Below are 14,165 nucleotides of genomic sequence, written 5' to 3'. Positions count from 1 at the left end.
TAGAGAGTGGCTGAGAACATACTTGCAGGGTGAAGGAGTTACTTTAGCAGCATTTGTCTGATGCTGAGGGTACTTGGTGATGAGGAAATCATTCCTGCTTGTGGTGTTGAGGTACTGCAGAAATGAGTACCTTGGAAAGGTTGCATATAGTTTTAAACTTCATACACTTATTTGCTTTTATTCAGATCTTTAAGAGATACTGGGTGATTTATTTTATGAATGTTCAGTCAGCCAGAAAACCAGCTTCCTATGTCAATGTGTGTGATAGGTAAATCAGCCAAAAAAAAAAAAAAAAGTGGATGATTATTCAGCGAGATTGCTGCCCCAGCTCTTTCTAATCTGGAAACCTCATTTTTGTTTTTGTTTTTTTTTATAGTTGCTGTATTCTTTGGGTGACCTTGAGCAGGTTTTGTTTCTCATTTTATCAGCTTCTGTGTTTTGTAAAGCATGGACAGTACTGCCCTCAAAACCTCTGAGGGACGAAAGTACATGGACACACGTAGAGGGTTCCAGGTAACAACCATCCCCCCAGCTGTGTGGTCCTCCCTGATGTGTCCTTCTGCCCTGTGGAGCTTTATCCCTGCCCTGTGCACCAAGTAACTGTTAGCTTCGCTGAGGCTGCTTGGCAAACAAAATGTTTTACGGTTGTAAAACAGACTGTGTATTGTGTAAAGCTGGATGCTCTCATGGTATGTGGTGGTGTTTATGGATGGTTTACTGCATTATGGCAGGTAAAAATATATTTGGTGCTTTCATGATGCCATGATAACTGCTGCATGTAAATAATTGCTGTAATTGTCATAAAGATGTTAAAATGATCCTGTAGAAGAGGTATCTACAAGAGGGCCATCTTACAAACATGTATGATGGCTGATACAGCAAACTTTCAGTTCTTTCTGGGTGTTGAATAAAAGCAGCGCACTATCTTTTTTTCTTTGCAGATGTTCAGCCATCCAGTGCTTTTTTCATAGAGGATATATGCTCTCTTCTTGCACACGATTATTAGATTATAATAATGATGTTTTGGACATTAGACATCTGTATTTCACTTCTATGTGTGTCTTTTATTACTAGCCATAAAAAATACATATGCTATGAAAGAATAAACTTAGAAAGCCAGTGGGTAAGTCGTGTAATATTAATGACTGATTCTGACTTGGCTGGTATGTGCTAGGTTAAGTTTGTCGTCTTCTAATAATAGTATTCCCATGTGAAATTGAATTTTTGTGGATTTTTCAAAATAAGCTTTTTCATGTTTAATTCCACTCTGGAAGCAGACTTTCTTTGAACACCTGAATGAAACAGATGTAGCCATTTTTAATGATATGAGTGTGGAAAAAATTCCTGTTCCATATGTTAATGGTTGCAGTGGTGCCTGTAAATAGGTCAGGACGAGAGCTGGATGTGTTGGAGTCAGAGTCACTGAGGGCGGACCAAGCTAAAATGATAAACCGAAGTAGTCAAAAAGGCTGTTTCCTAAAGTGTTATCTCTGGCTGGCACAGAGGAGGCAGGAAGGAAGGAGATCTATAAAAGGAGAAGTGTGTGGTAGGGAGAGATTCATGGGGCAGAGAAAGGGTGTGTGTGTAAGGGAGAAGTGTAATGCAAAGCAAGACTAGACATCTTGGGGGAAATATATTGGAGTGCTGTGGCTTTCTCTGCTGTTTATTAAACCAGCAGCAGTACGAGGTTAGGATTCAGAAGCCTTTCTCTCTAAACCTTATCAATGGAGAGGATGAACACCATGTGCTGCATGGTGTAACTCTCTTTAGAAATTCAGAGGTTTGGGGTTTTTATTAATAGTAAGCTCATAATGAAGATCCATGGATTTTCTTAGAATCATGAAGAACATACTTCACACTTATCTTCCCCTGTCTCTTCAAACAGAAGGAAAAAAAAAAACCAACCCCCAAATTTGGTTTGTTGCGAGAGGTACTCTGACCTTCCATGAGCAGAGAATGTCTTTCCCCACCACCACCCACCCCCACCTCCATAAGTGCAGTCTGCATCTGTTTTCTTTTTGTTAAGAACCTACTGCATGACTCTCTTTTTGGCCAGTTTTACTGTGGTATAGCTTCCAGAAAATCAGTATCTGAGTTATATTTTCTTGCAAAAGGAGAACAAACAGGTTTTTTTAAATAGAAACTGACTTTTTCAAAGTCAGCTAGTGTTACGACAAAAGCTATGTAGCTACAGTAGGACACTGTTACATTACAGGATCTTATTCATTGTCTTCTTGTACTTACATAATTAAATCACTTTTTGCCCCACATGATATGACAGGCTTTTCGTATGTAAATATATACATGTCCCTCTGCTAAAACACACCTTTTCCTTGGGTAGCACAAAGTAACTGTTCAGTAGTGTAATTATATGTTAACCTCAATTAGTTAAATCTAACTGTTCCCTGCAGTTTTTTACTTACTCTAAGGGACACATCAAAAGTCATGCCATCTAAGCTAACGAGATGAAAACTAATTTTAAAACTCAGAGAATTTTTTTGTGTTCAAGGTTATTGTAACAGACACTTCCTACATTTCAGAAAAACTGAGCCTGAAATACAGATGGAGATGTGCTTGCAGCCCCATTATGCATTTACTATTTAAATGATCCGGTGGCATGTAGAACTGGTGGCCACTGTGATTGCTTCAGTGTCAGCGTGTTGATCCTACAGTTTTGAGTTGCGATGCAGGTGAGTAGGAGTAGGTCAGCTATCATCCTGGACAGTCTGGAGAGCTGTGGGAATAGATTTATCCGGTTGCTGTCTTTTTTTGTTTCATTATGTGATGGTCAAAATATAAACTCTTTAAAAATAATCTAAAAATAGCTTTAAACCACGAAATGGATACAGCTCTTTGGAAGCCATTACATTAATAGGTAGGAAACTCTGAGTGTGCTGGTGTCTCTTCAGGCTTTCATAAACAAATTTGATGACTTATTTTTGCCTGTGAGTAGCAGACAGCATAATACGCATGAATTTATAATTGTCTAGAGTTCACTGTCTTTTAACCAACATGATTAAGAGCCTGATAAAAATGCTACAGAAAAAATCTGATGACAATAGGAAGGCAATTTCCTCAATTTCATGACCCATCTGTGATGTTTTAGAGATGTTTTGATGAGAAGATCTGATGAAATTTATATTTCTCTGTATGCTATTTGGGCTTATGTACATTAGGGTTTAAAATTATTCATATATCTTTCCTCCCTTCCAGATGTACTACTGAATTATTTCAAGTGTGCCATGATGAAATACTATGAAATGTTTTTCAGAGCAAGAAGCCTTTTTCTTTCCTTTTTTTTTTTTTTTTAAACTATACAAGGTTTATTTAATGACTCGAAGTTCTTAATCCTGTCAAATAAACCTGCAAAACCATAATAACACACTCTAGATTGTATGATAAAATACAGGTTCTGGTCCAAGAAATGTAATAGTGTTAATTACCCTTAAACAAAATAAGGACATACATATTTTCATTAAATTGTTTTAAATTTAACTGGAAAATTATTGGCAAGCATCACCCAGTGTCTCTTGCTGTGAAGTTTTGCTTTTTCATTACATATCTATTGTGAAGAACGATGCTGTTTGACTTTTTAAAATAAAGCCCAGGCCTTACCCCATGATCTTGGGTAACTACTGTTAGATGTGTTTAGCAAAGCAAAGTGGAGGTAAAGGGCTTGCCTCTTGCCTGTAAGGGACAAGTGTCCAGGTACTAAGAAATGCTATCATACCTTTTATTTCAGTTCATTCTTAAAATGCCACTTGCAGAGAAGATTTGGGAGGTACTAGCTTGTTTGCTACTTTTGATGACTCTGCCAATTGGGCTGATCTCCTGAGTTTTTAACTCATTCATAGTTTCCTCACAATTTTGTCATTAAAACATCATGTGATTATTTTTTTTTTCACAGCTGCAAAATTTTCAAAACACTAAAGCATCTGCAGCAGGATAGTCACAAGCATTGTCTTTTGAAGTCATTTGCTGAATTTTGAGCTATGTGGATATTAGGGAAGGGCTGCCTGATACTAACTTTGTTGTTACAGATGTTCCTAGGTTCCCTGAAGAGGAAGAAAAAAAAAAACCCCCACAAACAAAAACCTCAACTTTTGCTTTATGGACAATAGCAAAGGAGGGCTGTTCCTGGCAGTAGTTTTGGGGCTCAGTTGAGGAACCTGTCTAAAAAGAGGCACCTGAATTTTGAGCTGCAGTGCTATCTGACACCACATTTCCTTTTCTTTCTGCTGTTCCCATACTGTGAACATAGCAGATAATGCTGTAAATATTTCTGGTTCATAGGTAATTAAAATACTAGAGTTGTATAAGTCCTTAATAAATAAGTGGTGTTCTTTGTTATGCATCCAAGGGGAAAAAAGGTCACAGAATGGTCTGTAAGAACATGTTATTGGGGAAGACCATGTTGGTTGTCAGGTTTCTTTACCTGCTTTCATAGAGGTTTGTGGGTATAAAGGGGTGGTTACTATAGAGAAAAATTACAGAAGCCATTTTAAGCTGGGTTTAATACTTCAGAAGGACTACACAGTGCTCAAAAGTAGGTGTGAGATTAAGGACTATGTTTGTGTTGACCTAAATGAGTGTATCAAGTATCTCAGATGTATGCCTTCTCATTCTGTTCCTGCTTTTTTTAAACAACCTTCGATGAAAATGGAAAAAGCAAAACTAAAATTAAGCATGCTGTTTCACAAGTGTTAAAATTCAGTGGGGTTTCATGAAGCAAGTTGCAGTAGGACTAATAGTGCTGGTCTGTATGGAAACATTCACTGAGGCATGAACTTTGGGTCAGGTGCAGAGAAAAGATGGCACTTCACCTTTGAACAGTAGGTTTGGAAGAGGATGTTGCTCTCAGAATAACTGTTACCCCTATTTTCTGCTAACCTGTGATACAGCTTATGTCCAGAAAGGATGGCTAAACTTTCTGGAACGTGAGCATGGTGTCAGAATTTGGGGTGTCAATGGTTGCAACTGTTTATGGTGCACGCTACTGCGTGCATTTGTCTGTAATCGCTTCATTCCTGTGTGTTGTGTTTACCTCCCAGGGTATCTCGACAGCACGATTCAGAGTAATGTTACTTTTAGGAAAATTAGAGGATCAGTGTAATTTTTACCTTGTATATCATGCTTTTCCATAGGGTGTTCATAAACAAGAATATAAATTAGTTTGGGGGTTTTGGGGGTTGTTTTTTTGGGGGGGGGTTTTGAGGATTGTAGTTACTGTCTGGCTGCAGGTCATGATAGACCAGTGCTATAGGTGCCGCTAGTTTCTCATTTCAGTGCCTAATCATCATTCTGCAATTATTGAAACTTAATACATCAGCCATAAGGTCTTTCTGGAGACCAAGAAGGAAGACAGTGTATAGATATTTTTTGATGCATTTGTGTTTTATAATATAGCTAAACTTCCTGCAGTAGCTAGTCTGTCTTTGCCAGTAGGACTTCCAGTGAATGCAACTGGTACTGATTCCTTTGGAAGGCTGGCATGTTGCTTGACTTCATGCTTGTTGAAACATTCCCTATGACTAAAACTAATTGTTTGTTTCTTGACTTTAAGCCCACTGGTTTTATGTTTTTATTTTTTTCATAAGTTTATTGTCCTACTCTTGACACGTAAATACTAGTCATAGAGGTGTTGCAAATGGAACAATGTTTCCTTTAAAACTGCTGCTTCTAATCAGGAAAAAAAGTTGCTTCAATGAAGGTATGTATCTACAATAAGACCTGCAAGTTATGAGGTTAATTTCATATCCCAGGGCACTGTGCAGTGATCACCTTAGACAGTAAAGTTCTGATTCAGGGGGTTTTATTAGCATGAGTAATCTTGTTAACTCTAAATGACCTGATGTGCGTGTGAACACTGGAGAATACTGAACCAAAGCATGTATGTGTCAGGATGATATTCGAAGTGGATTGCTGAGCTGAATACTTGACAAAGAAAAATTCTTGCAGTTCTTTTTAGAAGTTGTAGGTAGTGAAGAGCTGTGATTGCATCCAAATATTATGCAAATGTTAATAAAAATGGTGTGTGTAATTTGACTTGAATGTTCTGGGAATTTATTTCTTTGAAAAGCAGAGCAAGAAAGGTAGTGTTTGAGAAACTAGCGTATAAGTCTCAGCTGCTAACTATATGACTAGGCACCTTTTGTGCTTATGTTCTGGTTACATTACCCAGCTTTCCTAGCAGACTGTGTCCTGATTCCTGAACGTGGTCCCCCTGCTGCATGCCTTTAGGGAGTGCTATCCTGATATCTACAGAGCATTTTTGAATGCTCAAAAATATTTTCTTTGCTACTGAAGGTCACTGAGTACCTTCCATTTCTGTTAATGTACAAATTAGATCATTTCGCTTCTTAGAAATTTGCAGAAAGGACGTGAGAGGACTTGCTGCTTGTGCAAAGTGAAATATTTTTTCTGAGTTATCTTGGAATCAGTGATGAATTTAAGTAAAAAAAAAAAAAAAAGGCTGTAGTACCGTTTCTTTTTGTATACACTGTCAGTAAACTTGTAAGTAGCTTGAATTTATATACCAGATATGTCTATCTGACTGTTTTAAGCATTAAAATAAACCAAGTGCTAATAATACTAGGAAAAAACACATGTTACTTTCAGTTACATAATGTTAGCTGGAAAAGTAATTCTTGACAATCAAAAAAATGACACTTGAAAAGGTTAAAATATGGAGGTTCAGGAGTCTTTCTCAAAAAGCCAAAGCAGCTGCTTCTGCAAAGTGGTGGACTGTTCATCCTAGGTCATGGTCTGCATGTGAGGGAATTAGCTACAAAAGCATGGGATGAAGTGTTTGTGTATGGCCTTGCTAGCTAGCCATATGTAGCAATTAAAGGAAGGAGAAAAGCTCCTACTTCTTAAAAACAACAACAAAAGCCAAACTCAAACAAACAATATAAATTTATTTGTGAGGACTGCAGTGGAACTTTAGCATGTGCCTACTTTGAGCTCAAAAGGTTTCTTATTCGGGACAGTTTTTATCGACTGAGTTTATCTGAGAATTTCCTTCTTAATGTTGTCTTCCAGATTTTTGGAGATTTTGTAGAGACTGAAATGAAGAAAGGGGACTCTGTGTTTGTCATTCTTGGAAAAAGAATTCTGGTGTAAAATTATTCCCCCAAAAATATTCATCTAAAAATGAATGCATGAGCCATGTCACGTTGCTCCTCCTATGAGTGGAATCTGCTGCTGTTCCACCCTGTTTCCTGTAGTTTGTTTTTCTGCTTGAAGTGGAAAACTTTGTCCTTGTTTTGGGAAGTACCGTGGTGTAGTTAGCAACTAAAATGAATTTTCTATATTTCTGTACTCATTTGAAAGGGGCCTATAGTGTTGTGAGATGCAAGTCAAGCTGTGTTTTACAAGCCACACACTTGCACTTTATGGGAGTGCAATTGAGATGCTTGTAGGGTGTGGAAACCCTGCCGTGTGTATTGAATGGGCTGTGAGCTAAGGGTGCTGGGCGGGTTGCCAGTTGTTTAGTGAACTTGACAAAGGAAGAAGTAAATATCTTAACTCTTCTGATACTGTGCTCTGTGAAGACACCTCACTAGCAGTTACAGAAATTGAGTTCTCAACTATAACTATCTCCTTATACATGGATGTAGTTTTAGATCCATGGAATACTTGCAAATGTGGGTAGTTTAGCTCTTCTTTAAGGCACTTCCAGTTATGTTTTGTTGCTTCCTTTATATTCAGATCAAGGTCTCTTCTGTTGTTACTAATATAGCGCCTGGCGGTCTTAATTGGTAGCAAGAGAATTTTTGTGCAAACATATGTAGCAAAAGCAGTAATGCGTGCTTTTAAAATGTGAGGGTTGCTTATGATTGAGGAAACTTTGCTTTTCTTTAAACTGTTGGGGGAGAAAACCCCACTTGTTTGCTATAGTAGTGAGACTAGTTACAGCATATCCAGGGTCCAGTCTATGAGTAGTCTGCAGGATGCGTCTCTAGTTTATCGTTCCTTGTTCATAGCACACTGCTATCTGCTTCCTGGCCTGACTGTTCCCATACTCTCTACCACGATTTTCTGGTGAAACTCCATGATGAAACCTGCTGTCGTCTTGCCCCAGCCACTAAAAGCAGCAGGTTATTGTGCCATTTAGCGTAAGTGAGGAGTAGCAAATCCTTGAAACACTATGATAAGATGGCAACGGGCCAGAACTACAGCAATAACTACCCACTCCATCGAGAGGGATTCACTTAGTCTGGATTGCATTCCTGAGTTTCTGTGTTTGAAAGGTGGGAGAGGAGGGGAGTAGTACAGCAAACTGATCTAAGCAGAATTGCTTTACTGGTTTAAGAACATAATCATCTTGCGTGCAGTTTTCAAGGCAGTTCTTCAGCATTTCACTCTCGCTTTGGGCACTTCTCTGCTGGGCAGTCCACAGGTTGCATTGCGCATTTCCCATAAAAGAACTGAATTTTAAAGTAACTAGTGATTTTGCTTTTCTCTGCCTGTGACATTACTGGGAAACAGAGACATTGCCATATAGATGCATCCAAAGTAACACTGGTTCCCCAATTGTGGCTGGAATAGTTGTAGGCCTTTAAAAAACCAATTTTCTTTCTGGTTTTCATAAAATGTTCTGTAATTTTCATTGGAGAATTTTTTCTTGGAGAATCTTTTAAATATTTTTCTTAGTGTCATTTCTGATGCTGAATTTACTCTCAAGAATTCATCCTATTTTTCTAGCCCCTTACAGTATTTCAGAAATGGGGCACAAGCAGTTTTTGCTCCAAGGCAGGGATTTTTCACTAGTAACTGTTGATTGAGAGCTTTAATTTCTAGGTAGGCAGTTTGAGTCATCTCCAAATGGCCTTGTCTGAACAAAATGCTGATCTCACAAACTCTGAAAATCTTGAGTCACTTGTCACTTCTGTAAGTCACCGCCAGTGTGATTAATGCTGTTTTCATTTGAGGTCTTCAGAGCATGTCTCAAATGCTGCTTTAGGTGTGCTTTTTGAAGGATGAAAAGTAGAAATCTGGCTTCTAGTAGAAATTGTTTCTTGATTTTTGGTATTTTTTGGTAACTGAAAGAACTTGCTTAAATTGACCATACCTTGAACTTGAGCTTTTCTACTAATGGCATTCGATTCCCATGATGCTCTGCCATTGTTTAAACCATCTTTCTTTCAGTCTTAGTGTGTGAGGAAGAGAGTTACAATATTAAGAATTTGTGACCTTGCCAGCTTACCTCAAAGTGGTGTGATTTGTATCTTTTCTGTTTTATGCTGTCCCGTGCCAGAATTGCATATCTAGCGCTGTAACGTGGTCATGCAAAGAATTCTCAATGTTTTTTCCAGGAGCACTGCAGGCACTATGGGATCATATGGAGCAGTTGGTGATCATGTTCAAATCAACAGGACTCAAGTTACTCTTGATACACTTTCCATCCTAAGTTTTTTCTGATAATCATTACTGGAAAATAATAGTCCTGCTGAAAAGATTTACTTATTGTACAGCTTCACTATATATGTCAGTCCTAATTGGAGACTGATGTTATTACTTGGGGCTTAACTTTAAGTATTGAGATCTAGTTTCCCATTTCAAATACTAGTTTATCCTTGAATATTAGAGCTGCACAGACTTTGTTTATGGCGGAGAAGTTCATTTGACTGGAGATGGATAAATTGTTTTCTTCGTCAGTTTGTTTTTATTGTTCTAAAGCCAAATGGATTTTTCACTTGGCTGAAGAATGCCAGACCTGAAATACTGCATTCTTTTCCCCTGTCTGCAGGCATGTAGTAAATATAGCACCTTTGGGTGAGGCCAATCAGCTGAGAATGAATAATCATTTCATTCATCTGGCTTTTGTCATTTGTTTATATTTGAGATTTTTTTTTTTTTTTAAACTAAATATTGCAGAACCTTTTTCTGGAGCTCTTCAAATAGCTTTTTAACAGCTCAGTAGTATTGCCATGTGTAGAGAACAGTAGACAAAAATACCATTTTTTGGTAACGTTAGTTACTAGGAAAGAAGACTTCTGCTCATATTTTTTCCGAATAAATGAGAAGATGAGTTAGCTTGTTTGTCATTAATTCAGGTGTATATTAATTCAGATTTTGGCAATGTAAGTATTGTAGTATGCTTTACTTGGAAGCTTTTTTACTGTGGATGTGGCTACATGATAACCTTTTCTATGAAAGCCAGCTAATTTCAAGCTCTCTCTGTGTTTGACTCCACTGAGAGGACAGCTGTGGCTGTTTGGGGGGGGTTGCTACACTGGTAGGAATGAGTGACCGCAGTGAGTTGCATCCTTAACTGTGAGCAATCTAGACCTGATTTCAGCTGATGGGTCTAACTGGTTGACCTCCTTTTTTCATCTTTTCATTGCTCATTCTCTCCCCGGTGGAATCCAACAATGTTTGACTTATTAATGCCTAGGACTTTCTTTGAAGTCTTGTATGTCATCAGGTATAACATACTGGGCTAAGTAATAGACTCTGTGAGCTTTGTGAGTCTTTGTAAAAGTCAAAGAACTTGGCATTTAACCTCTTTGCCTGGTTTCCTATCTTATAATGATACATAGCACGCCCAAAGGCCATAGAACACAGGAAGTGCATTATTTCACCTAAAGAGACACCATTACCATTCACAGCCAGTATTCCTTTTAACTGTGCTTTCAAGTGGTTCCTTGATAGTCCGTGATCTTTTCTAGAAGTAGTATTTTTGTGTATTAGAATAAGGTATAAAACTTAAAATACTTTTTCTAATTACTGATATTTGTTTTCCTTTGCAGAATAAGAGACCGCATAGAGTCTGGGGGGACGAGAGCACAGGACAATGCTGCTGAAAGGAATCTGAGCCACAGAGCATGCTTTGTGCCACAGTTACCCAGGTATGCTCCAGCAGAGTACTTTGCGCACCTCTAATGAACAGCAGTTTGTTGTGCTTGTTGCTCCATTACTTATCATCCGGAGCCAAGGAGACTGTCTCAGCCCCAGACCAAAATTATGCCCTGCCTACATCATTCCATCTGGATGGCACTTGCAGTCTGAAACCTTCTAAAGCCTTTTATGTGTGTTTTAGTTTTAATTTTATCCAATTGCTAAATTTCAGCTGGTCTCTCTTTAAATGTTACACTGGTTTATATCATGAGGTAGGCTGAACATTTTAATGTATGTTTTCAGAAGTCTTTTTCTTTTATGCACAGGGAAGATGTGGCCTCAATAAATGAGGTGCTGAACTACGAATCTGGAAGTAGTTTTGAGAATTGCTCCAGACTGTTAGAAACTGCTCCAGTTGACTCACCTGTAGATAATCTGCTGGGTTTCAGAAGTCAAAAGCAGATGGGTAGGGGCATCCATCATTGCTTTGCACACCAGTGTCCAAGGAACCAATGCAATTTTTTCAGGATGTTTTGATAGGAAATTTGAAACTTTCTGATGGTGGGGGTATTTTGGGTTTGGGGTTGGGTTTTTTCCATAAATTTTGGGGATGAGTATTTAGAATCTTCATTTAAGTGCAGCTCAGTTCTGTGCTGTCTAATTATATGCTTATGCTAAAGAAAGATCTTAAAGAGGTATAGATCTGCCTTACATGATGGAGTCTAGGATCTTTCAAAAGCAGTTCTGTGACCTGGGAGCCATCACAATCCAACAGCACTAGCTGTCTTACAGCTCTGAAAAATAAATAAATAAATCATATATTGTGAAGTGTTTCTGTGGAATAGAAGCTAACTTTTGTATTGGCACCAGCTGGCAAGTGGGAGTAGAGAAACAAAGCAAACAAACAGCAGAGAAAAGTAGGAGGAACAATGGTGATAGTCTAAAAACCGACACATTAGGAGACCAGCATGAAGAATAACAAATTCATATCACAGGATGTTTTGCGTAGCAACAGGACTCTTGTCTTCAAGTGGACTTTAGTGTAACTGCAGCAGTTGCTTCCTGTATGAGATAAAGAGCTGTTGTACTCTGAATGCATTTTAATCTCTATATCTAAATTGGACTAATAATTAAAAAGAATTAGCTGAAGGAAACGATAGTGAAGTCTATTGCTCCTGAAAGTGTTTCCTCTTATTTTGCTGTCAGAGGAGCAAGAACAGAAATGTGTGTAAAGGAAACATATTAAAGATGAACTTTTTCACCAGGTGCTGAATGCTGTCTACAAACTACTTTGTCGATGAAGGAAGAAATTGATTGGAAATTGAAAGCGCGAACTAGTTTGTAATACTGTTCAACATGCGCAAAGGGGTGCCAAAGGACCCAGAAATAGCTGACCTGTTCTACAAAGATGATCCTGAAGAAATATTTGTGGGTTTACATGAAATTGGACATGGAAGTTTTGGAGCAGTTTACTTTGTAAGTATAGTTCTTTACCTCCTTTTTGAAAAACAGAACCATTTTAAGTGGCATTTTAAAGATTTTCAGCATCTGTAAAAGGGAGCATCCTTTGAGCTCTTAGTGCTTTGTGTGTATTAACTTTCTCATAACACATCTCAAAAATAAGTATCTCCAGAGCGCTCCTGAGCTCTTTACTGTTACAGCTGTATTTATAGTAGCAGTTGACTATAGTCTTAATAGTGAACCCAACCATTCACGTTAAGTGTATGGTATCTTGTGCTGTCTGATGCTCAGTGTTGAATTTAAGCAGTTGGAAATTAATTTGCCAAACTGGAATTTCAAGATACTCTACTTGGTGCTTATATGCTTGTAAATCATTGCAAATTAATAGATCTAGTGAATTAATGATTCAAAATGTGTTTGGAGTTAAAAGCTACTTTTGTTAATGAATTGGTGTTGTGGCTGCTTGGGTAAAGATACCATGGAAGTCACATCAAATTGCATCCGGGGTTTTGAATGATTTCTCTGCTGCTCTGATAATCTAGGAGTTAGAAATGTCTTTGAAATACCATTTTGTTTTGTTACCTTCCTTGTCCCCACATTCATCTTGTAACATACTACCTTCAATAGCAAATGCTTACATGACAAAAGCAAAGAGAAACTCCTAAAAGGAATGAGAATTCAAGTGGGAAGGATGTGTTGCATTAATTGATAAAGTCAAGAGAATTTAATCTGGAAAGTGAGAAGAATAGTGCTTTTACCATTAGTATCAGAGCCAAATCCAAGATACTGGATTTGGAAATAATTATAATCCAATCGCTATCAGTGAAACTAAAATAGAATTCACTGTGAAAAAAAAATCAGTCAAAGACAGATTAAAGCTGCTTGGTAGCGTGGCCTGCCACTACAGAAGATCAAGTTCACTAGAACTGAGATTTCTGAATATCAAACATTAAAGTATTTAGACAAGTAGCCTTACATCTGTAACTCCAGAACCTGGCAGTAGCTAGCATGAATTATTTGCAAGCACTCCAATTCACTGTTTATAGTTGTGTACAGTGATGGAGTTGTTGTTGGAACTGTTGTTAGAACAGGAGAGGAGCCTGATATTTTGTGCCAGATAAGCAGTGCATGTGTGCTTTGAGGGATAATGGTATAATTCCTCAATGTATACTCTGGTAGCAATGATATGGGGCGGAGGGGGGGATGTCTGCCATGGGGCTTGTCAACAGTGGGGCAGGCACTTTTAGGTGTTGGAATAAGTGACAGGTAGGTGAAAGCATGATGTTAAATGTACTACATGTGTGAGAGGATGAGGCTGTAAAACTTACAATACATGTTGATCCACTGCAGAAGAGGAGCAAGCATGGGAGTAGGGCAGTCCTACCCAGTGCTTTTCAAAACCAAAGGGAAAGGAGGCATGGTATGCTTTAAGGTAAAGATGAAGTAGTGAACGTGTCACCTTTATCATTCTGTTTTGGTGTTCAGAAGTTCCTCATACTTCCAGGGGAAAAGCGTGAGGAGTGTTGCACATCCAGTCTACCAGGCAGGCTTACAACTGAGATGTTGCTACAGTTTGGTAGAAGACTTGCGATTCCCTGATGCTTCTTTTCCTCCTTTCCCTGCAAGCTTTATTTAACTGGTCTGTGCTTTAAAAACATCAGACAGTTTAGCCAGACTGCAGCTTCTTTCAATATCATAGCAGCAGCAGCATCCTCCAAGCTTGATGGCGATTGCTGTCATACCTGTAGTAATGCTACCGTAGTAACATAGTAATTAGATGCATCACCACTTTTCTGTGGTACGTCCGCGCTTCTTTGCCGCTGTTTGAAACTTAAGGTTTCCTTCCTGTTGCATGAAGTACT

At 38.3% G+C, this 14,165-nt stretch overlaps 1 protein-coding gene across 3 annotated transcripts in view; it reads left to right on the top strand.

Annotated features, from left to right (window-relative positions):
- Positions 1-14,165, top strand: part of TAOK3 (TAO kinase 3) — a 93,642-nt gene that overhangs the window by 29,837 nt on the left and 49,640 nt on the right. For all 3 annotated transcript variants that reach the window (XM_010574344.1, XM_010574325.1, XM_010574333.1), the window contains exons 2-3: positions 10,755-10,853; positions 12,108-12,318. In XM_010574344.1, the coding sequence (XP_010572646.1) occupies positions 12,199-12,318 (120 nt within the window). In that variant the 5' untranslated portion in view covers positions 10,755-10,853; positions 12,108-12,198. The remainder of the gene's footprint in view (positions 1-10,754; positions 10,854-12,107; positions 12,319-14,165) is intronic.

Source organism: Haliaeetus leucocephalus, unplaced genomic scaffold, assembly GCF_000737465.1.
Source record: "Haliaeetus leucocephalus isolate CR32 unplaced genomic scaffold, Haliaeetus_leucocephalus-4.0 Scaffold13, whole genome shotgun sequence".
Lineage (NCBI taxonomy): Eukaryota > Metazoa > Chordata > Aves > Accipitriformes > Accipitridae > Haliaeetus > Haliaeetus leucocephalus.
This window is presented reverse-complemented; position numbering and strand designations above follow the sequence as displayed.